Here is a 22,174-nt window from a genome sequence, read left to right as displayed (position 1 = left end):
TCTGACCCATGGCTCCTCATCTCTGGGTCTGTTCTTGTTCATCAGTATATGTTGTTCACCATTTCCCCTAGATGAGTGAGATCATGTCCTACTGGAAATATACTTATAAGAATCAAAAATGAGAGAAGCAATAATCGTTATGTTAAAAGGCATATGAATCAGTCTGTAGAGAGTTTCTTTCTGGACCACCAGTTCTTTTAAGACCCAATTTCAATGTCAAACAGTTTCTTATGTGTACATGTCAGCAATGATATTTCAGTTCTGGATGGTGGGCAAATGGTGGTAATGCAGGTCCAACCCTCTCTGGTTTGGTCCTGGGCAACCTGCAGTGATACACAGCTGCTGACTACTATTATGGCAGTGTCATCAGCATCTTCCATCTCTGACTTCTCTTCTGTCTTCATGGTTGGAGTAGTCCTGTCAATTCCTCTCTGTTGCTGGAATCCACATGGTCTCGGAGTTGTTTTCTGAAAATATACAAACATATTCTCGACCAAAAGTTAATAAAGGAATATTTTCTATAAATTTGACTTGGGATCCTTTTTCATCTTTTGCCCAAATGATTTTCCTCTGGCTTGTTTTGACACCATGTGTGTTTTTCATGGGTGTCTTGTTGCTATACTTCCATTTTTTATGCTTCATTTTACTATCTCTCGGAGAGTTTTGTTGCAGGTGCCCGGCTAGCTCAGTCGGTAGAGCATGAGACTCTTAATCTCAGGGTCGTGGGTTCGAGCCCCACGTTGGGCGCGTCATTTTTTTAGTTTACTTTCTAGGTCTGTGTCTAAGACTGCTGTCGAATGAGAAAGTTTAGACTCCAACTAGGTGGGCGGCTAGGGTTCCTGGCTCTGGCAATGCCTTTCTCTGGTTTATTATTTAATCAGGTAAAGGCGTTTACTCTGTATACTTAAGCTCCTTGGATGATCCATACAAATAGTCTTGGATGCAGAAAGAAGGTGCAGAGATGTGTGGAAAAGGTGAAGTCTGAAGGTGCACAAAACGATCCACGGGGAACAGTTTGACAGGCAAAGTCCGTGGCGGGTCTTGGGCACGTGTCCTTATGGAAACACGGAAGACGCATTTTTTATTACCACTGCCTTTCGGGGGGTCCTGGCCACCCACAGCCCCGCAGCACAAGGGGCCCAACAGACAATGCTGTTTCCCACCTTTCTTCCTCCTGATGACAGGTGAAAGAACCAGCGAAGCCACCACAGGCTGTACTTGCCCACATAATAAAATCGAAAGGTTTACTCGGGTTTTTGAAAATCCAAACTGCATTTCAACCCCCAACTCCGAGGGTCCAGCCACCGATGTCTGCTCACTTCCCTCCATGCATCCTTTTGCTCTTGCAAATACGTGCTGGTTGTGGAGCAGGTCAGTTCAGCCGCGCACTTCGCCAAAGTTATCCCAGGCGGGAGCGAAAATCAGGCCCTTGGTCAAACTGACGGAGACTTTTTGAGATTTCCCGACTCCCTGTGAAAACCCCACTGCATAAGTCTTCCTTTAGAATTCCTTGGAAGCTTTCGTACGTTCACTGGTAGGGGTTTCACCAAAGCCCCCAGGAAAATGAGAAGAGACAGTGGACACACACACACACCTCCCTCTGGCTTCACTAGCGCGTCCTCGCGTCCCCTTGGGCCTCGGGCCACGCGGCGGACACGCCTGCGTGCGGTGTCCGCGTCTGGCTGCATGTGACCTGGGGTTTCTAAGACTTCAGATTTCTGGGCTCCGTCTCTCACCTGGTCAGTCTGGACCTGGGATGGCTTGGAACCCATGTTTTAGGGGGTATACCGATGGCAAGTGGAGAATGCCCTCCCACAGGGTGTGCACGCCGACGTGTGTGGAGAAAGTCATGATTTCTGCAACTTATTTTCAAACATTACAACTCAAGGAATGTGTGCACACACGAAAAGGGACGAGGGGGAAGTGGGGTAAGGAGTGGCAGGAGGCGGGCCTTCTCTCCACGATGTCCACCTTTTGACAGGCCCCCACGCTCGCCCCGGGCCTCGGAGGGTCAGCAGGGCCGCCGGGTCGCGGCCCCGGGAGCGGAGAGCGCAGAGTCGGCACCCGCGGAGGGGAGCTTAGCGTCGCGCTTCCTTCGATAGCTCAGTTGGTAGAGCGGAGGACTGTAGCGGTGGCTCCCAGGCATCCTTAGGTCGCTGGTTCGAATCCGGCTCGAAGGAACCAATGTTTTGCGCTTTTTTTTCTTTTCCAGCTCCAGTCCTTTCATTCCTGGGTGGGCATCCATTGATTGGACTATGTTTATTGTGCAAGGAATCTATGTCTTTATATCTTTATTCTCCGTCGCCGTGACTAATACGCGCGATCAGATGTCAGCCCTTCATTCGCACACAACCAGCGCCCCAGGGGAGCCCGGCGCCCGGGCCGGGCGTCCAGAGCCGCGAATCCGCTCCGCGCGGGACCGGGAGCGGGAGGGGCGGGAAGGAGGGGACGACCGCCGGGCGGACCCGCCGACAGCGGGGACCAGGTGGAGCACGCGCGCCCCCTGGTGGCCAGAGAGCCAGGCGCCTCCGGGAGGACTTTCTCGGGAGCCGCCGCAGCCCCGCCCGCGGAGGACTCCCCGGCGCTGCGCCCTGGACCTGGGCGGCGGCGGGTCTCGGCCTCGGCCTCGGCCGGGACGGTTGGGGGACGTCGGCGTCGCCGGGGGAGGTTTTACGAAGCGCCCGGCTCGGACTGCGGCAGGGAGCCCCTCGCGCTGGGAGTCCTCAAAGCCCCCAGGTGATCTGAGGTTTCCAAGCTCCCAGGTGCTGCGATGTTTGAGAACCACTGCCACAAGAGAACCAAATATTTTAGAAGAAAAAAAAGGAGAAAAATCAGTACGATTTTCTGCCCGCCTTGTTAAATACTGCGTAGAGATCTTTCTTAACAATAGAAAGCCTCGCGTAATGTGCCCGTCTCATTTCTACCCTGTCTCAAAACTGCGACCCCAAATGCCTACTGAGGAGTCCTCACCGACAAAGAGATGAGATCAGGGCAGGAAAGGGCTGCCTGGGCGGTGCGCCTGGCACTGCCTTGTATCTCTATCCTCACGCTTCTGGTTTTCATTCAAACCTGCAAACGTGAGAAAAATCCCAAAAAGGTGACGCCTGCCTGTCATACCGTGAGGGTGAGGTAACCACCATCCCGGCTTGAAAATGGGCGATGGAAGTCCGGAGCCCGGGCCCCGGGGACATCTGTTCGCGAGAACCATTGAGCACAGTCATTTAGTTTAAAAGTTGGAGAATGCGGGCATCGATCCCGCTACCTCTCGCATGCTAAGCGAGCGCTCTACCATTTGAGCTAATTCCCCGCCCTGCTTTGCAGCTGCCCTTCTCTTACCCACTTTAATATTGGGAAAGAATTTGGAATTTTTCCGATACAAGCTGTAGTCCTTTACCCACTTTAATATTTGGTAGGAATTTGGAATTTTTCTGATACTAGTTGTAAATGAGACTGAGTGGACTCGGGTCAAAGGAGATCGGACCGCCCCAGGGAGAGTGCGGGCCGCTAGCGCCACCGGAACGGGCTGCGCAGAGCTGGTCTGGGGGCAGACACTGCAGAGGCCGGGGGACTCAGCCCGGAGTCAGCGGGAACCGGCACTTTTATTTAACTCTGGAACCCACCCAAGGAAGCAGAGAACCGGAAGGGAAGAGCAGGGACATCCAGGAGGGAAAATTCAGTGTCTCAGGCAATGGGAAGGCCCTCACCCAACACCTGCACCTTCAAACACTGCTTCGCCTCCTGCTGCATGCAGCATTAGAAACTTCCTCCCTGTGGTTTAATATTATTTTTAATCTAATTAAATTGGGGCAAGAGGGTCAAAATTAAAATGGAGAAGGTCCATTAAAATGGACCTTCCCAGATCCTGACAATGTGCTAATGCTTGTTCTTCCTTCTGCCATTATTATTATTATTATTATTGCAATCAGGGCTGATAAAAGTGGATAACTTCCTGTGGAAAGAAACCCACCGCTCCCACCCCCCATGCTTAGACAAGAAAGTTCAGAACTTCGTGTTCTCCGTGTTCGTGGGAACCCACCACTCATCACAGAGAGGCTTACTGTCTGTCAGCCTTGCCTTGGTTCTCACCACCACCTGCTGTCTCCATCCTCTTCCCCAGGCAGAATGCACCCAGACCCAGAACTCAGTTTGGCCTCCACGCATGTATTTCTGCTGTTTATTTTCCATGGATCTGTTAGGAGTGCAGGTGTGGAACTGGAATGGAAGAAAGTAGCCTGCAACAGCCAATCGCTCAGATCCATGGAGTTGTGTTGTTGTTTTTTAAGGGGAAATTAATTGTATTCTATCAATTTATTTTAAATATATATTTTTACTAATTTCAGATAGCAAGGGCGAGAGAAACATCAATGATGAGAGGAAATCGCTGATCGGCTGCCTCCTGCATGCCCTCCACTGGGGATCCAGCCCGCCACCCGAGCATGTGCTCTGACCAGAATGGGACTTGGGACCCTTCAGTCCGCAGGCCGACGCTCCATCCGCTGAGCCACAACGGCCAGAGCTCCATGGAGCTTTCTCAGGGCTGTCAGGGAACTGGGAGTGACGGGTTTGCTCGCGGACCCCCAGGACGAGGTCTTCATTCCCTATTCCCGGGGAGCAAACTGGGCACTGACATTTTACAACGACCGATTTAGCAAACTTCCTTCAAATACGAGTAACCAAGTCAGTGCTGAGAGGCAGTGCTGACCGGGAGCCCATTAGTTTACCCCGAGGAGGGAAACGGGAAACGGGTGGAGAGTGCCCTCCTGTGGCCATTGGTGCGCCCTGCACATGGCCCCTTTAACAGCCAATATGGCGGGTAAGAAAGCCGCACGGCTCTGGAGAACGACAGTGCACCGTAGAGACTGAGTAAGGGGGACCTCCGACTCATGCAGCCGTGCCTCATACTGCCACCACCTGACACTCCAGCCGCTTCCCCTACCAGCTTCATCCTGCCATTTCACGCCTCACAAGGCGCTCAGCAGGGATAGTACACTTCCGGACCAGCCTTTTCCGGGGACAAGCCCTAGCCCGGAAGTCAGACTACTTCCTGCTTCCTGAGTCTCTGAACTGCTCTCTTGGTTTGAATTTCCCGCTGACCTGGAATCCACTTCCGACCTCTGCACTAAGCACGGGCTCCCATTGGTCAGAACCTTCATAGACCCCACCCCCTCGACGCAGGCGTCGCACGCAGCGTGCGTCAGACGGCGCGGCGCTTTACGGCTGTCGTGCTTCACATGGCGGCAAGCATGGCGGCAGCGGAGTCGGAGAAGGAAGTAGCTGAGCTGGAGCCTTTAGAAGGGAGAGACCTGGAATTAGAAGCGGAGGAGGAGCAGGAGGAATCCGAAGAGGCGGCGGGCAGCGCCAAGAAGCGGGTGGTGCCGGGCATTGTGTACCTGGGCCACATCCCGCCCCGCTTTCGGCCTCTGCACGTACGGAACCTTCTCAGCGCCTACGGCGAGGTGGGGCGAGTCTTCTTCCAGCCCGAGGGTAAGTGCGCGGGTCCGAGGAGCGGGGGCTGAGTCCATCGGGTGTGCGGGATTCGTAGGGGCCGGGGTGGGGTGTAGCCCTGTAGGCCTATCCGCGGAAGAGCGGATGTGCATTTTAATCTCCTGTTTTGGCCTGAATTTTACCAGGTGATTATATGCGTGCAGCCTGAATAAAATCGCAGTGCTTTTTCTCAAAACGGAAGCTATCCCTTTGTCATTTCGGCCGAGGTGAAGAGACAATCTGTGATCAGCCCCCAACTGCCCGGCAGGCACTAATGGGAATTGGAGTCGGGGGCCTGTGCGGTTTTAAGTAGGATATTTAGGGCAGACATGATTAAGGACTTAACACCAAAATTAAAGGCTTTTCAAAGTGAGAAGCAACAAACATTTGTTCAAGATCAATAAGAACAGCTATTCGGAAAGGACTGATTCAGGAAGGAACCCCAATAGCTGGTTTAATTCAGTGGATAGAGCGCCGACCTGAGGACTGGGGTTCAGTGATTCTCTCATCATTGATGTTTCTTTTTCTCTCTTGCCCTCTTCCTTCCTCTCTGAAAGAAATAAAAATAACTTATTTTAAAAAGAAGCCCAAGTAGTTGTGATTTTGAGACAAACACAAAAGGTATTTATGAAAAAAGGAAGGGGACAATTGCATCAGTAGAAGGAAGGCGTTGCTATTGGTGCAGATAACATCGGGATGCTAATTTTAAACAGTATTTTTAATTTTCAGCCTGGTAATTATCAGTCCACTACTTGTTATCTGCTTTCTTGTTATCTTTGCAAAGAGTTCTTTGGGGCACAGTTTTAGGCCCAATCCAAAGGTTATTTTGCCCTGTTTAAACATCCAAAGGTTTGAGGCCTACACATATAAAGCAGTTCTTTGGGGATGGCAGCTCTGGTTCCAGTTAGAAATGGCTCCATTTATATATATATATATTTTTTTAATATATATATTTTATTGATATTGCACAGAGAGGAGGAAGGGAAAGAGATAGAGCTAGAAACGTCGATGAGAGAGAAACATCGACCAGCTGTCGCTTGCACACCCCGGGGATGTGCCCCCAACCAATGTACATGCCCTTGACCGGAATCAAACCTGGGACCTTTCAGTCCGCAGATCGACACTCTACCACTGAGCCAAACCGGCTTCGGCTCCATTTATATTTTGCCAGGAGTTAGCATTGAGGGAGGAATGAGTTAGACAAGGGGAGAAAGGGTGGGCTTTGCAGTTCTCAACTCCCTTCCCTACAAAGACCTTGGAGTGGGATCCTGATCTGTGGGCAGGTTTTGAGAACTCAGCAGGTGGGCCATCCACTGAGTGGCTGCTGCGTCTGTCTCCATGACCACTGCTCTCTCTGGCACACAGGTGGGTTCGTGCGGCGCAAGAAGAAGGCAGCTGCAGCCTCGGCCTCGGGAGGGAAAAAGCGGTCCAAGTACAGCAAGGACTACACCGAGGGCTGGGTGGAATTCCGGGACAAGCGAGTAGCCAAGCGTGTGGCCGCCAGTCTGCACAACACGCCCATGGGTGCCCGCAGGCGCAGCCCCTTCCGTTATGATCTCTGGAACCTCAAGGTGAGAGGACAGACCATCTCCCATCCTACCTTCCCAGCCCCGGCACCTCTGTGACCTCTTGATGGCCCTGCCCCCTCCTGTTTTCTCTCCAACCGACCTGTCCTACCCACATCTTTTTTTGTTTTCCTGCCTGCAGTACCTGCACCGTTTCACCTGGTCCCACCTCAGTGAGCATCTTGCCTTTGAGCGCCAGGTGCGCAGGCAGCGCCTAAGAGCCGAGGTGGCCCAGGCCAAGCGTGAGACTGACTTCTACCTTCGGAGTGTGGAGCGGGGGAAGCGCTTCCTTGCTGCTGATGGGGACCCTACCCGCCCGAATGGCTCCTGGACCTTTGCCCAGCGACCTACTGAGCAGGAGCTGAGGGCCCGGAAGGCGGCTCGTCCAGGGGGTCGTGAACGGGCTCGTCTGGCAAATGCTCAGGACCAGGCCCGCTCCAACCGAGGGCTCCTCGCCAGGATCTTTGGGGCCCCACCCCCCTCAGAGAGCATGGGGGACCCCATGGTGGTCAAGGACTCTTGAGGGGCAGAGTCCCCTCCATCTCCTAGCTCAGCCCAGAGTTCTGTCTACCTGATAATGACTACTCAGGCAGACAGTTTGTTTCTCGGACCAGGAGTTTCTGGTGAGTGTCCACATGTAGTTTTGTGGGCCTCTGCTCCCCTCTCCAGCTATTGCACATGCCTGGCGGAAGCACCTAATCCATGCTAGTAGGTGATTATGACAACTGCAGATGCCTGTTCTGTCTCATCTGACAACCAGTTGTCTAATTGGGATTTACTAAGTCACCATATGAGGGTGTGAATGACGGCACATACCAACGCATGCTCCTTGGCATTAAGAATTGCATTGACCACTAGGAAAGGGAAGATATTTAAGGAGTAAACTTTCAGAGACATGGTGGGTGTGTGGAGTGTAAGGGGCCGTGAGAAGGTATGATTCCTGATCACAGCCTTCAGAGATGGGGTTGTTTTTTCACCAACTTTTCCAGATCGTTCCTAAAACATGAAAAGAAGTCTGGAAGATCCTGGTGAACTATAATCATAGAACTCCCAGGATGGAGTGTTGGGTTGAAAGCAGTGCATAGGGGGGCGAAGCCTAGGAGGTAGTGGCACAGTGATTCCCTCATGTGGACCCAGGTTGGGGCTCAGGTGGGAAGGTCACAGACACATGCAGAGCAGCCCCGGAGGCACTGGGTGTAAACCATTAAGGACTGAAAACGAGTCACCATAACTAAGAAGTCTCCACATAGCCTCATAGAGATCAAAACTGATCCGAATCCAGTATCAAAGCTGGGCAAATAGAGTAGTAGTTCAAAGTTTAGCTACATTTAATACTCTGTAATAAAAACCCTTACAGTCCGATAATACAAAAGTTTCTTTAAAGGGCATCCAAGGAGATCTTATCACAAATCTCAAAATTAATTGTGAAATATTTAAAATATTCTAATTAAAACCAAGAATGAATGAAGATACTTCTATCACCACTACTGTTCATACGCCATCCAAGAAATCCTGGTGATACAAAGACAAACTGGAAAACAATAAAATTGCCCTGGCTGGTGTGGTTCAGTTGGTTGGAGCAATGTCCTGTGCACTGAAAGGTTGCCGGTTCCATTCCCAGTCAAGGCCCATACCCAGGTTGCATGCTTGATCCCTGGTAGGGGTTGTGCAGAAGGCAGACAATCCATGTTTTTGCTCTCAGTGTTTCTCCCTCTGCCTTCCTCTAATAACCAATAAAAATATATTTTTAAAAATATAAAATTGACATTATTGTATCATAATTTCAACACAAGTCTCCAGAAAATTGGTATTGCCAGTTTGAGCATAATCTATATCATAAAAGGCCTGTGGTTGTGACGTTGTAATGGCGAGAGCTACTAGCGGCAGAGACCTACAGGAAGGCAGGGCATGAGCCATTAGCATTGGGCAGGGTGGCCTGCTGAGGCAAGCAGAAGCAAGCTACTCATGCACAATTTTGTGTGCACTGGGCCTCTAGTACTACATAAAAGTAGATAGCATTCTGCCCCATGCCACAGATATAAAAATGCACTGAAGTAAGAACACACATGGGCAATGAGTATAAAAGGTTCTACCGGGACTAAGCACTCAACTACAGAGATGGGTAAGCACCGTACAGAAAGTTCTCGGGTTACGTCGGACTCCATGAATGTCACTGTGGGTCGCCATCTCCCATTTATATTTAAAAAAAGTTCCATCATTTTGACATATGTATATACATATATGCTTTATGTTTTTTATTTACCACAAGGTCAGGAATTGTTACTTCAAAAATTTTTTTTAGTTTCACTTCATTGCTGTGAATGTGCTCCAAATGAGCGACAAAGGTGCTTATATAGGTGGGTTCCAACTTAACAGCGAAAATCGTGTTATGAAAATCACGTTACATTGCGCCATAGGAATGAATCTACGACATACCCAAGGACCTACTGTAATTGTATTGACAGATCAACCCACATTTCTATCAAAAGGGCATGGGTAGGATTATCAAGAACCAAAAAAAGTGGGGTATGGGTATGGGTAGGTAAGTCAATGTTCAACTGAGGTAGGCTAGTCTGTAGGATGGGTATAACTGACAGATACACAAAATGTTGACTGAGCGGGGTCTCAAAGCTCTTACCTGTCATGTTCACCCACAAACCTCAACCCTATATTTACCTCTCATGGTAAGGAACCCTATAAACCAGGATGAGGAAAGTGTTTCCTGATAAATTAGAGCCAGTCTGGATTAACCTGTCCACTTAACATCTCTAGAAGGAAGTGTTTCTTGGCAGGACCTACTGTCCTTCCCTAATTACATTGAAAAGGACATTTAACCCTTTCCCCACTCACACCTAGACTCCCCATAGGTGTGTGTGTTCATGTCCTGATGGGGCATTAGTACTGGCACTTCCCTGCCCAGCAAGTGGAGCAGGGAAAGTAGTTCAACGGAACTGAGCTGCTCTAGAGGACCATATTCTCCCAGGTGTCCGTCTGTCTCTGGAAGCCTGATGTTTAACATTTGGGTAACAAGGGCACTGGACTCCACGAGTCATTGATGGTGCACTGGCTGTTACTGAATGTTAGCCAACATGGGCAGATAAAGCTGTTACTCCTCCCTGTGCTGAATGTCATGCAGGGGGAAGCTCTGAAAGGACCCACTGTCCAGAGAAGAACACAGGCACACTCCGTCCCGGCTTCACTCTCAGCTTTAGCACCAGAATTCTAGATGGCCCAGTGACTACGACCACCACCAGGACTCAGTTAAAGTATACACCAAGATGAATTGATATAATGAAAGGATTCCTGATTATTTGCTTTATTCTAATACAAGTGTGGGGGGATCTTGTTCTTAATATAGTAGAGACAAAATGCAGTTTTTCAAAACAGATGTTTATTTAAGAATTAAGGGAAAACAAAAAACATTAAAACAGGAATACATTGAATACAAGTGTCTTGTTTGGTCTGAAATGCGTGAAAGTTACTCTAACTACTTACCTGAGGTAGATCTAGGTTGGCACTGTCTCAAAAGAACCTCCATCCATCCCAGAAGTTAGCTCCCAGTTTTGGTTACAGGCTCCCAAGTGGTCCTCCCCAACCTCAGGTTATGCTATAGGAACAGTAACAATGCCTTTTCCCCTATGGTTAAAACGCCTCGGATGTGTTTCATACCCACAAAGTTCTGTGCTTGAGGGATGGCCCATCTTTAATTTACTTGAAGACTAGAGACAGTAATCACGAGATTCGCTGAAAAAAGGGTCAAGTCATCCTGTCGATGATACCAACTCTGTCCCCTTCTGCAAGTTCTAATGACTAACAATTAGCCACAGGACTAATTTCATCACCACCATGCCATTCACCCATAGTATTTTAGTGTTACAATAATCAAACATATGCTAGTGATAGGCATGATTTTCAAAATAAAAAATACATGTTGTGTGTTTTACCACTCTAGGCAACTTTTCATGGTATAAGAACTATTTATGAAAACCAAAGTAGCTTGACTCACCTCCCAGGATCTGTTTACTAAAAAACAAAACAAAACAAAAAAAAACACCTTACAATCAGATTCCTTACTATCACTATGAGCTGTACCCACTGACCCTAGGATTATTAAGATGAGCAGCCAGTCATCAAGATCATAGCTTAAAGCCACACACAAAGCAGCCGCTGGCCACCTCCACGAGTCTGAGGCCAATGCTCCTGAGTTCAAGGATTCGCTATGATTGACCAGATCAACCAGATAGATTAGCAACAAAATATGTATTCACCAGTCTAGGCCCAAACACTGCAGAAATCTTACATATTTTTATTAAGTGTCTTTTAATCTAAGGGGACAATACTCTCAGAAGTGTCCATGTGTAGATTCCTGGATTAATTACAGTACATCTAGAGAATATTTAATATAATTATTCTGTTAAACTGGAAATTAAGTGCTTATCCTCAAACCTCTGATGAATTTGGCAACTACTTTTTCTCTCAAGCATTTAGTATCTTACATTCCAAGCCATATAAGTACCTTAGATTGTGATTGCATGGGAAAAAGTATTCTCTTTTCTTGGCAGAACTAAAGCAAATGAAAGACATATCATTATGGAACTGAGTTTGTTATAAACAGCAGAATAATGGAGTGAAAAGAACACACGCTTTGCAGTTAGGATAGTTAAACCAAGAAGCCTGGCTCCTCCATTAACTGCATCATCATGTGTTACTTGCCTGTGCAAGTGTTCTGTCAGCCATTCTGCACGGAGCTGATGAGGATATATTATCATTTGAAGAGATGATACAGGAAGTCAAAAAAGGTGTATACTAGCAACATCATAACTGTTACCCTGGAATCTGCATTTCTGAGTTGAAAAGAAATGAATCTCTAAAGTGGAAATTTCAAATACCAGTGATACTCCGACATTTTAGAGAAAGAAAATTTCGAGGATGTGCCTCAACTCACACCATGTAAAACATTGGGTGTTTTGCTTCTATATGAGATTGGCCCTCCAAAGAAGAAACATTTGGGAGTTCTAATCCAGGATAACTCCTCCTCACTGCTTAGTTCTTTTCACTACCAGCAAGTTTCCCAAAACACCAGTCACTAATCTGGCCAAGAATTTAAAAAAAAAGAAAAAGGAGTGATCAAAAGGGAAAGTAAGCATTCTGCTTTTCCCAACAGTAACACATGCCACACCATCTGTCACAAGGGCAAAGTCCTTTCCTTTATTGGCTTTCCAAATTAAAAAAAGAGAGAGAGAGAAATGAAAGCAATCACTGCCGAAACTGGTTTGGTTCAGTGGATGGGATGTCGGCTTGAGGACTGAAGGGTCCCAGGTTCAATTCCGGTCGAGGGCATGTACCTTGGTTGCGGGCACATCCCCAGTGGGGGGGGTGCGGGAGGCAGCTGGTCGATGTTTCTCTCTCATCGATGTTTCTAACTCTCTATCTCTCTCCCTTCTTCTCTATAAAAAAACAATAATATATATATATATTTTTAAAAAGCAATCATCAACTAAGTGGTTCAGATAAAAGCATCTTCACCTGAGTTTCCCATCAGTCTGTTCTGAACAGCCCAACCTCTTCCCACGACAAGCTTCTGGGTACCTAACAACTGTTTACATATTGACTCATTGAAGTCACTTCCATCCCATAGGTCAACTAACTATGAGCATGGTTATCCTCATATCTATTATATGTACAAGGTCCACAACTAGATCTCTCACTGGAGCAAAATTCTCTGCAGAGTAGGTTCTTTGGGGCCCAAAGGTAGAGGTTTCTAGCAAGACTTTTTTCACACTCAACATATGTATGGGGTTTTTCACTCATGTGAGTTCCCTGGTATACCAAAGGAGCTGATCATTGACAGCTTTTCTCAGACTTTATAAAGTCTCTTCTCAGATTGCTTTTTTTGTGTGTGTTGTTACAAACCCAAGATTCTCCATCTAATGTTTTCGCCACATTTCAGACAAATGCCTAAATTTTCACCAATATGGCTTCTTTGATGGGTAAGAAAGTCATAGTTCTATTGGAAGCTTTTTCCACACTTGCTAGGATTTCTCCCAAGTGTGGGTTTCTGACATCCAGTGAGCTGTACAGTGTGTGAAGCACTGTTCACACCAAGTGCATTTTCTTTTGGTGAGAATTCCCTCAGAAAGAGAAGAGTGAGCATTGCTAGGAAGCTCACTCTCTGCATCTCCAAAGTTCCCACCGGTACAAGTCCTCTTATGGGGATCAGCTATGAACTCAGACTAAAGGTTTTCCAAACCTGAAGGCCTTTGAAGATTTCTTGTTGGAGTGACTTATAGGTGTTCTGTTAGGGTTGCTCTCTGGGCAAACCATTTCCCAATTTCCTAAAAGTGCAGATTCTCTGCTCTCCACTGAAGTCTGAGCTCTTCCAAAGGTCTAAGATTTGCCTATAGTTTTTCATCTTAATGAGTTCTCTACTCAAAGTACTTTTTTTTGTGGTGTTATAACTTCTTGTCTGGCCAAGAAGTCTGTGAGGCTTCTGAGGGGTGGGGAGGGCTGAGCTCAACCCCCTTCTCACCCACATTGCAGATATACGGTTTTTCACGGATGTGGACTGTCTGATGCTGAAGGAGGCCTGAGCTCTGGCGGAAGCCTTTATCACACACGCTGTATTGATAATGCAGCTCCTCTGTCTGAGTTCTCATTTTGGGTTGGGCAACAAAGCCCATGCCTAGGAGGAAGCCACTCTCACATGCAGACCACTGGCGTGGTTTCTCTTCCATGTGAATTCTCTGATGCACAATAAGGTCCGAGCCACAGCTGAAACTTTTCTCATATTCAAGGCATTTAAAAGTGTGCGTGTGAGTTGCCTGGTGCCTGATTAGGTTGGCACTCCGAGTAAAACTTCTCATACATTCCAAGCATTTATAGGGCTTCTCCCCTGTGTGGACTCTCTGGTGAACAATGAGGTCTGATTTCTGGCCAAAGCATTTCTCACAGGCACCACACTTATAGGGCTTCTCCCCAGTATGAACTCTTTTATGAACAATGAAGGCTGATCGATGTCGATAACTTTTCTCACACTTATTACATTTGTAAGGCCTTTCGCCAGTGTGAGTTCGCTGGTGGCTAATGAGATCCGATTTCCCACTAAAAGCTTTTTCACACTCCAGACACTTAAATGGTTTCTCACCGGTGTGAGTTCTTCGGTGCCGAATGAGGTTTGTACTTCGACTGAAGCATTTATCACACTCACTGCACAGATATGGTTTCTCACCTGTGTGGCTTCGCTGGTGGACAAGCAGATCAGAGCTCTGTCCAAAATTCTTGCCACAAATGTCACATGTATAGAATTTTTTACCTGCATGTGTTCTCTGGTGTCCTGAAAGGGCTAAGTGGTGCCAAAAGCTCTTCTCACATTTGCTACATTTATAAGGTTTCTCATAATTGTGGATCCTCTGGTGTGAAATGAGATCTGAGCGCTGGACAAATGTTTTCTCACACATATCACATCGATAAGGTTTCTCCCCAGAGTGGGTTCTCTCACACATAATAAGAGCTAAGTTCTCACAGAAGTTTTGCTCCCGTTCAAGGCACTGGTATATCTGATCATCTATTTGAGTAATCTCATGCACATGAATGAAAATCTTTTTACCCTTCTGAGGGCACGCATGATATAATTTCCTTCTCCGAGTTCTCTGATTAGCTCTCTCTTCTGAAGTGCACATTGCTATGGCTCTCTCCTAGGGAGTTTTCCATTGGTCGTCTTGACCCATCATCTTCTTCATTGTCATTTTCCTGACAAGAACTTGAATGACACACTTGTTTTAGGCCTTTGAGTCATGAGCTGTTTGTCTCTACAAGTTTCCAGCATCATATACACTAATTTCTTACTCGGTATTTCCAACACTGTGAGACAGAGAGAAATATTATTTTTATTCCTATAACTAAGAAAAGAATGCTCAAAAGTAACATCACTGTAGAAAAGACAGAAATTCTGCATCAGGGTACATAATGCCATTGGTTTTTCAGGGGCTGAAATCAGTTAGTTCTCTCTTTGCCAATATCAAGCAATCATCAATATATATGTGGAAAGTACTAGGGATTATTATTTATTTCATGATCTGGGTGATCTGAAACCCAGATTCTTCTTCTTCCATCATTCTGGCTGAGTAGTGCCTGCCCTGGCATTCTCTGTCCCCTTTGCTGCTGTTTTTCCCTTGGCACTTATTACCCAATACTACAGTGAATACCTAATTCACTGATTTGCTGTCTACAGTTAGAACATGATGTCTGTTTGATTGCTTCTCTTTCCTTATAATACAGAGCAGTTCAGCCATATAGTTAGTGCTTCGTAAGCAGCTTATTACAGTTCTACGAGTGTCCTTATCTGGTAAAGGACAAAGGCTGAATGCCATGAGAACGTCTGAGAAGATGCCTTTTAGAAGAAAGAAGGGACATTTCAAAAGACGGAGGAAATGGAGCTCACCTAGAATGTAAATGGAGGAAAAGCAGCATTTACTTTCTGGTCCTGAGAATGTGATTTCTCAAGGAAGATTGCATTCTGTAAAACACAAGGACAAGAAAAAGGTAAATAGTCATGAATGAGAGGACTTAGCACTAGATCATGTCACTCAATCTGAAAACGGAAACTTTCATTAACAAGACAAAATGGTGTGTGTGTATGAGAGAGAAAATGGGTTTTCTTATAAAATCCTTGTCATCCCATTAGACTCTGAAGGAAAAGGACAATAAGAAATCTATAACCATCCTTAGGAGTATGACAGCATTTCAGGAAAGGGCCCATAACACTAACCTCTGAAACACTAAGGCATCACCCTCCCCAGGAGTGCAAGGTGCCCGGGTCTGAAGTACATCAGGGAACACATGTCCCTGGGGACGACACCCCACCTTCCCTGCAGGCCTGCCATCACCACCATTCTGGTCATCCACAATTTACAACAGACTTGGCTGATTTATATTTCAGCCACAAACAACTCAGGACGCAGTCAACTGGGGGCATGAGTAGTTAGACAGCCAGACTTGTGCACTGATTTCTCCCCTCACAGCTCTAAACTGCCTGCTCCAGGTCACAAGACTTTTATTTGTTCCCTCAGCAATTTTCTGCTATTGAGGACCTGACGCAGACAGCACAGGGAACATACATGTAACCCATGGCTACCAGTAATAACATGACAGGGTTCATGGTTCTGGTTCCAGGAAAGACGGAGGCATGCCAGCTGGTTCTCCCATGAAACGCAACACTGAACTCCGCACCAGATCACGGAACACAACCAACCTGCCGCGAGTTCACTAAACTGACTTCAGCCAATGGACAGCAAACAGAGTGCAGCAGCCTGTGGCAGAATCAATCTAAAGGTCACTGTCAAAAAGGGAAAACACATTCTAAATACAAAAAAATTTTTTTAAAGACTTCTGATAACAGCAGAATACAAGGAAGAGATTAAGTGTGCTCACAGAAGAGGTGGCCCTGGAACAACTCATAGGAAAGAACAGAAAGGAAGAGGAGGAATCCTGTGGACCTCACGGCCAAGGTCCTTCAACATGGAGAAAAAAATTTAAATGCACAATCTATCCCCCTGGTATATTCTAAAAATGACATCTGGTTTAAAACAACAGAATTTTACCACAATGGCAAAGTGGTAATGTGCTGCTAAATTAGCAACCTTGTAAAATATGTTATGTTCTAATAAAATAAAAATAGTTCAACTAAGAACTGGGAAAAGATGAAGAAAACAGTGAAAACAACCTCACTGACAACTGCATTAATTAATGGCAGGCAAGAGTTAAGAATACTATTAAGAACTGGGAAACCAGATAATTAAAGGTTAAATAAGAAAATTGGACTAAAGGCATTTAAAAAGATCTAAGTACAAAGGTAGCCATTATAACAAAAATCAAACTTTCTAAAAATAGTTTTTTAATGAAAGAGCAATGAAAACACATAATGTAAGGAGAAAAAAAACACCACAGGACAAATATTACATAACATTGATAACCAAACCTGATAAAGAGAGCATAAAACAATTTTACAGCCAGTATCAGTATCAGTGTGGAAATTACTAGCAAAATCCAACACATTCTTACATAAAATGTAGCATACTTTTATACTGTTGCTTTTTTAAATTTATGATTTAGTGCTCACTTTGGCACTAAAATTAGAATGATACACAGATTAGCATGGTCCCTGTGCAAGTATGACATACAAATTCGTGAAGTGTTCTATATTAAAAAAATATATAATAATAATAAATTACCATTTATCCTAGAAATCACTCCACATCTATTGGTAAAGATTTTCTTTATTCACTTTCACAGCTGCATAATACCCCATTATATGTGGGTATACCAAGTTTATTCAACCACTTTCATATGTATGAGCACTTCAGTTGTTTTAAATATTTTCAAATTATAAGCAGCATGATTAATACCTTTATGGATGTGTATTTTCATATTGTTGGTTAATTTCCAGAAAAGGGGTTGCTGAATCAGATGTAAATGCATATCTATGTGAGCAGAGAAACAAGTAGACAGAATCATAAAGCAAACATAGTAAAATGTTAACATTTAGGGATACAGGAAAAGAGTGTGTGGGCATTCTTTGTACTATTTTACAACATTTTTGTAAGCCTCAAATTATTTCCAAACTAAAAGCTTTTATTTTATTTAAAAATATTTAAAGAACATGGTAGCTGAGAGTTGGCACATTGTGCTAGTTAAAATTAAATGTTCAAGCTCTGAAATCAGATTTTGGTTTAAGTTCCCACTACACTCCTCTGTAGCTGTGAGAACCTGGGTACTGACTTAAGGTCCTTTGGCTTCAGTTTCCCCTCTGATAAAGTAGGGAAGCTACGATTACATGCCTCAAGGAGCTGCTGTGAGAACTGAGACAGTGTCAGTTAAGGACTCAGCTCAACGTCTGGGTCTCCACAGGTGCTCAATAAATGACAGGTCCTGTTGTTTTCTAGATTCCTCCTTCACATGCACAAAAAATCCTAACATTCATAGAGCCCATCCTCTGCGCCTGCCTCTTGTGTAAAGTCTTATTCAAGATCCATTTAAAATAATTAACTAAATAATAAAATAACTCAGCAAGTTAATGAAAGATTGTGCAAAAACAGTTATGGAGAAATGTCACGAGGAAAAGGAAGAATCCAGAATCACAACTAAATAAAGATATGCAGGATCTAGACAAAGAGCTAATATAAGATGTGTTTATGGGAATTCTGCCTTTTAAAATGCGTATTACTGTTAAGCTCAACCAGAGAATAGAGTAGAAATAAAGGATGCTGCCCTGAACGGTTTGGCTCAGTGGATCAAGCTTCAGTTTGAGCACTGAAAGGTTCTGGGTTTGATTCCTGCCCCGGGTCCAGTCGGGGTATAAGTCAGAGTCAGCCAAAACATTTCTCTCTCTGTCTTTCCCACTCCCTTCCACTCTCTCTAAAAATCAGTGAAAAAAAATATTCTAAGGTGAGGATTAACAGAACAAGAAATAAAGGATTCTGAGCTTGGTCATAGCCTGTAAATGAATCAGAGTATTTCCTAAAGTTACCAGTCCAGGGTATTATATTTGCCCTAAGTAGCCAACAACTGTGGGGCACTAAGAAGAAGAAGAAAAAAAGTTAAATAAGGAAATAATTCTGTCAAAACTCTAAGTAGACCATAACACTTTCCTACTTCACAATACTATAACTGTCTCTTATCACACGGAATCAACACAAACTTTTCACAGTTGTATGCAATGTGGCACCTCCATCCATCTCCGGCCTCACTTCTTCCTTCTGCCTGGACCGCTCTTCCTCCTTTATTTGATTCAGGTGTCTGACTGAAAACTACTTCCTCAGAAAGCAGCACACTCTGACGACTTTACTTCACATAACCATACCGTACCCTTACCCTGCGTTATTTCTCTGCAGAGCACTTATCCCAACTTTGTGTTGTATACTTCATATCTGTTAATTTGTTTCTCCTACTAGAATATAACTCCCATTAGGTCAGGGTTAGGACTTAATCTTTTGTTCACTGCAATAACCCTAGCATCTAGAATACATTAGTTGAATAAATGAAAAATATGGATGAATGAATACCAGCACAAAAAAAAGAGCCATCACCATCCTTGAACAATGCAAGCGGCCAAGAGCTCTAGCAAACCTACATGTATCCTTCAAGTCTGAGCTTCAGGGAGCCCTCCTCTAGGAAGACATAGCTCTGTCTTCCACCAGGAGGGCCAGGTGCACAGAAAGAACAGCAAGCAATAAAAGCACAAGCACACCAGCTGAGCAGAGAACTCCAAAGCTCAAGGTTATCCTTACAGTTAAAGGTTATATGGGACAAGCACACAGAGTCTGTAAAGCTTCATCTAAAAGTCAGATAGCCAAAACCGGTTTGGCTCAGTGGATAGAGGGTAGGTCTGTGGACTGAAAGGTGTCAGGTTCGATTCCAGTCAAGGGTACGTACATTGGTTGCCCGCTCATCCCCAGTAGGGGGCGTGCAAGAGGCAGCTGATCGATGACTCATCGATGTTTCTAACTATATCTATCCCTCTCCTTTCCTCTCTGTGAAAAATCAATAAAATAAAAATTAAAAAAGTAAAAGTCAGATAATTCTTGCCCTATCAAGCCCTAGGTTAGGGATTATTATACCGATTTTTCATTGATCACACACTCATTTAATCTTCCCAAAAACTCTGTAAATATTGTTGGAGTTAATACCAATGTTTGCACCTTACAGATAAAAGTCTAATGCGTAGGGCACTTAAAGAATTACCCAAGATGTCACAGCTGGTAAGTAGTAGAGCCAGGATTTAAACTGCTGAGCCTGCCTGACACACTGCCTTTTGGAGGGCTGCAAGTCAATCAAGAAGCAATTACTATGAGCCTATTGCGTCCTGAAATGGAGTATAAAATACAGGACAGGACCTGATTACATCACTCTGCTATCCCACAAGCTAAAAAGGGCTCATTCCCCTTGACCACGTATCTTCTCCCATTCCCACCTGTCCTCCCAGTCTCCCTTTCCTCCTCCTCCAAATCCACCAATTTATACAGAAACATACAGCGTGGTATGCCACTTGTTTCAACAACGAAGACTCAAGAATGTCTTCCTTTTGGCTCCAAAAGGTCTTTAGTCCATAACTATTCACCACCCACAACTCTTCCTTCTCCTAGAGCAGACATACACACACACACACACACACACACACACACACACACACAATAACGTATAATTTTCCCGGAGCTGGGCATCTACATATTAGTCCCATGTTCTCCCCAGTCTGGTCAGCATCTTGCACCCCTATCTGACCTCCCCCGCCTTTGCTTCATTGTTTCTCCTGCAAGTACCTGCCACTGGTAGCCATGGCTCCCTCCCAAACAGTTCAAGTCAGAATCTCAGGAATCCCTCTGGATGATAACAAACTTCAAAACAAAGCGCCGAGTCGTTCGCTTAATGTCTGACCTTCTGCTAATGGTTTTTATTCTGTCCACCTCTAAGGTCAAGAACCCAATCCCCTACCACTGCTAAGGGCACATAACAAAGTGACACAGTGCAAGTTTCCAAAAATGGCCAAGGCGATGCAGACGGCCAGTCTCCCGCATGCAGACCGAAGGCAGCACAACTCATCTCTGCAAGGACCACGGAGCGGGGGCGGGGGCTCCACTGCCGCCCGCGGGCTTTCCCTACGCGAAAGGCCCAGGGCTCCCGGCCACGCTCCGCAGAAACCACCGCGCTGAGCGGCTCTTCTTTCAACTTTTCATTGATCGCCTTTCCGTCCCGGGTCCCGGGGCCCCGAGCCGCGGGGGCGCACGGACCAGGGCCGCTCCCAGGCCGAGGCCGCGGCCACGGGGTTCCCGTCCGCCGCGACCCGCCCCCGCCCCGCAGGCCCGGCCCCCGAGGCCCGAGGCCCGTGCGCCCCGCGGCCCCCGCGCCGCCCCGCGGCCGCACTTCCGGTGACTCGGGGACACTAGGTCGGGTTTCCTGGCGGCCACGGGCCGAAGGGGCCACCCTCGGGCGAGGAGGGGAAGCAAACCTGGGGCCGACGAGAGGCGGGAGCAGCGCCCTCCGCGCGCAGGGCCGGGGGCAGGGGCCTCCGCGCCAACCGGGCCGGTACGCGAGCCCCTCGGACCAGGCAGGCCGGAGGCGGCGGCGCAGCCCCGCCCCCGGAGTCACGTGGTCACGCCCCCGGCGACAGCGCGCCCCGCCCGCCTCTGCGCCAATCGGGCCGAGCCTCCGGAAGGGGCGGGCCCGAGGGCGCGCGCGCCAGCCCCGCGGCCGAGGGCCCGGATGTAGGGTTCCTGCCGTGGGTTTCCCCTCCTCACGGCGGGGCCCGGGGGTTGGACGCCGGAGCGGAGCCTCCGGGGTTGAAAAACACCCCGAAGGACCAGCGGGAAATGGAAGGCCCCAGCGTGTTAGATGGGAGGAGGGCCTCAAAGTTGGGCGGTTCTCACCAAATGCCATTCTTGTTCAGTGTCAGAATGAAGCCCCGCTGTGGGCTCGGAGGTGAGCGTCGACCCGTGGGTCAGGAGGTCCCGGTTCGATTCCCCGTCAGCACCTTCCCGGGTTGCGGGCGCCATCCCCAGTGGGGGGCGTGCAGGCGGCAGACCACGGGTGGCCCTCTCATCGATGTTCCTATCTATCCCTCTCTCTAAAATCAATAAAAACATTTTTGTTGTTGTTAACCCTCACCCGAATATATTTTCCCATTGATTTTTAGAGAGTGAGAGAGAGGGAAAGACAGAAACAGCTTGCTATGCATTTCTTCTTTGCCTGTCTGCTTCTCCCATGCCTGCCCACTGAGAAGTAGCTCCAAGGAGGGAACGTGTTTTATTCCCTCTAATCTCTGAGTGACTGTGTGCTCCAGAAACATGTGCTGGATGACAAAAGAATGACTGATTTCACACCCGGCCCACCCGTTCGGTGCTGTTGGGCGACCTTCAGAGCTGGGGCTGGAAGAGCAATGCCCCTGCCTCCCGGCAGTGAAGGAGAGGGCCACGCGCAGGAGCAGCTGGTGGTTTCCGGTGCAAAGGGTTTTGTCCCCCAATCATCTGAATAAAGGCCCTGGGAAGCTGGAGGAAGTCCAAAAGTAACTTCCCCGTGCAAGGGAACATGAGGTAGGTTTTGAATGGGCTGTTTGAAAACATTTCGCAATTTCTTCG

At 46.9% G+C, this 22,174-nt stretch overlaps 2 protein-coding genes, 3 non-coding genes and 1 pseudogene across 5 annotated transcripts; 4 read left to right on the top strand and 2 right to left on the bottom strand.

Annotated features, from left to right (window-relative positions):
- The first annotated feature begins 674 nt into the window (after nucleotides 1-674).
- Nucleotides 675-747, top strand: TRNAK-CUU. Its single transcript has one exon. It is a non-coding gene; the product is annotated as a tRNA-Lys (tRNA).
- Nucleotides 748-2,092: 1,345 nt separating this feature from the next.
- TRNAY-GUA lies at nucleotides 2,093-2,180 on the top strand. The gene is given in 2 exon segments: nucleotides 2,093-2,129; nucleotides 2,145-2,180. It is a non-coding gene; the product is annotated as a tRNA-Tyr (tRNA).
- Nucleotides 2,181-3,234: 1,054 nt separating this feature from the next.
- Nucleotides 3,235-3,307, bottom strand: TRNAA-AGC. Its single transcript has one exon. It is a non-coding gene; the product is annotated as a tRNA-Ala (tRNA).
- Nucleotides 3,308-5,207: 1,900 nt separating this feature from the next.
- Nucleotides 5,208-8,475, top strand: ABT1 (activator of basal transcription 1). Its single transcript, XM_036453122.2, has 3 exons — nucleotides 5,208-5,484; nucleotides 6,850-7,055; nucleotides 7,192-8,475. The coding sequence occupies exons 1-3, from the start codon at nucleotides 5,232-5,234 to the stop codon at nucleotides 7,570-7,572; spliced, it is 840 nt and encodes a 279-aa protein (XP_036309015.1). The 5' UTR covers nucleotides 5,208-5,231; the 3' UTR covers nucleotides 7,573-8,475.
- Nucleotides 8,476-12,947: 4,472 nt separating this feature from the next.
- Nucleotides 12,948-21,208, bottom strand: ZNF322 (zinc finger protein 322). Its single transcript, XM_036453119.2, has 3 exons — nucleotides 21,049-21,208; nucleotides 15,490-15,564; nucleotides 12,948-14,909 (listed from the first exon to the last, which is right to left on the bottom strand). The coding sequence occupies exon 3, from the start codon at nucleotides 14,726-14,728 to the stop codon at nucleotides 13,502-13,504; it is 1,227 nt and encodes a 408-aa protein (XP_036309012.1). The 5' UTR covers nucleotides 14,729-14,909; nucleotides 15,490-15,564; nucleotides 21,049-21,208; the 3' UTR covers nucleotides 12,948-13,501.
- Nucleotides 17,159-17,253, top strand: LOC118727520 (annotated as a pseudogene).
- Nucleotides 21,209-22,174: the final 966 nt, after the last annotated feature.

The sequence above is a fragment of the Pipistrellus kuhlii genome, unplaced genomic scaffold (genome assembly GCF_014108245.1).
Source record: "Pipistrellus kuhlii isolate mPipKuh1 unplaced genomic scaffold, mPipKuh1.p scaffold_m20_p_24, whole genome shotgun sequence".
Classification (NCBI taxonomy): domain Eukaryota; kingdom Metazoa; phylum Chordata; class Mammalia; order Chiroptera; family Vespertilionidae; genus Pipistrellus; species Pipistrellus kuhlii.
Note: the sequence above shows the minus strand (reverse complement) of the source record. Positions and strands in the feature narration are given on the sequence as shown.

Coding starts and splice junctions, on each gene's coding strand:
- ABT1 (XM_036453122.2), top strand. CDS start 5,232: ATGGCGGCAAGCATGGCGGCAGCGGAGTCGGAGAAGGAAGTAGCTGAG. Junction 5,485..6,849: donor AGTCTTCTTCCAGCCCGAGG/GTAAGTGCGCGG, acceptor TCTGGCACACAG/GTGGGTTCGTGCGGCGCAAG. Junction 7,056..7,191: donor ATGATCTCTGGAACCTCAAG/GTGAGAGGACAG, acceptor TCCTGCCTGCAG/TACCTGCACCGTTTCACCTG.
- ZNF322 (XM_036453119.2), bottom strand. CDS start 14,728: ATGTGCACTTCAGAAGAGAGAGCTAATCAGAGAACTCGGAGAAGGAAA.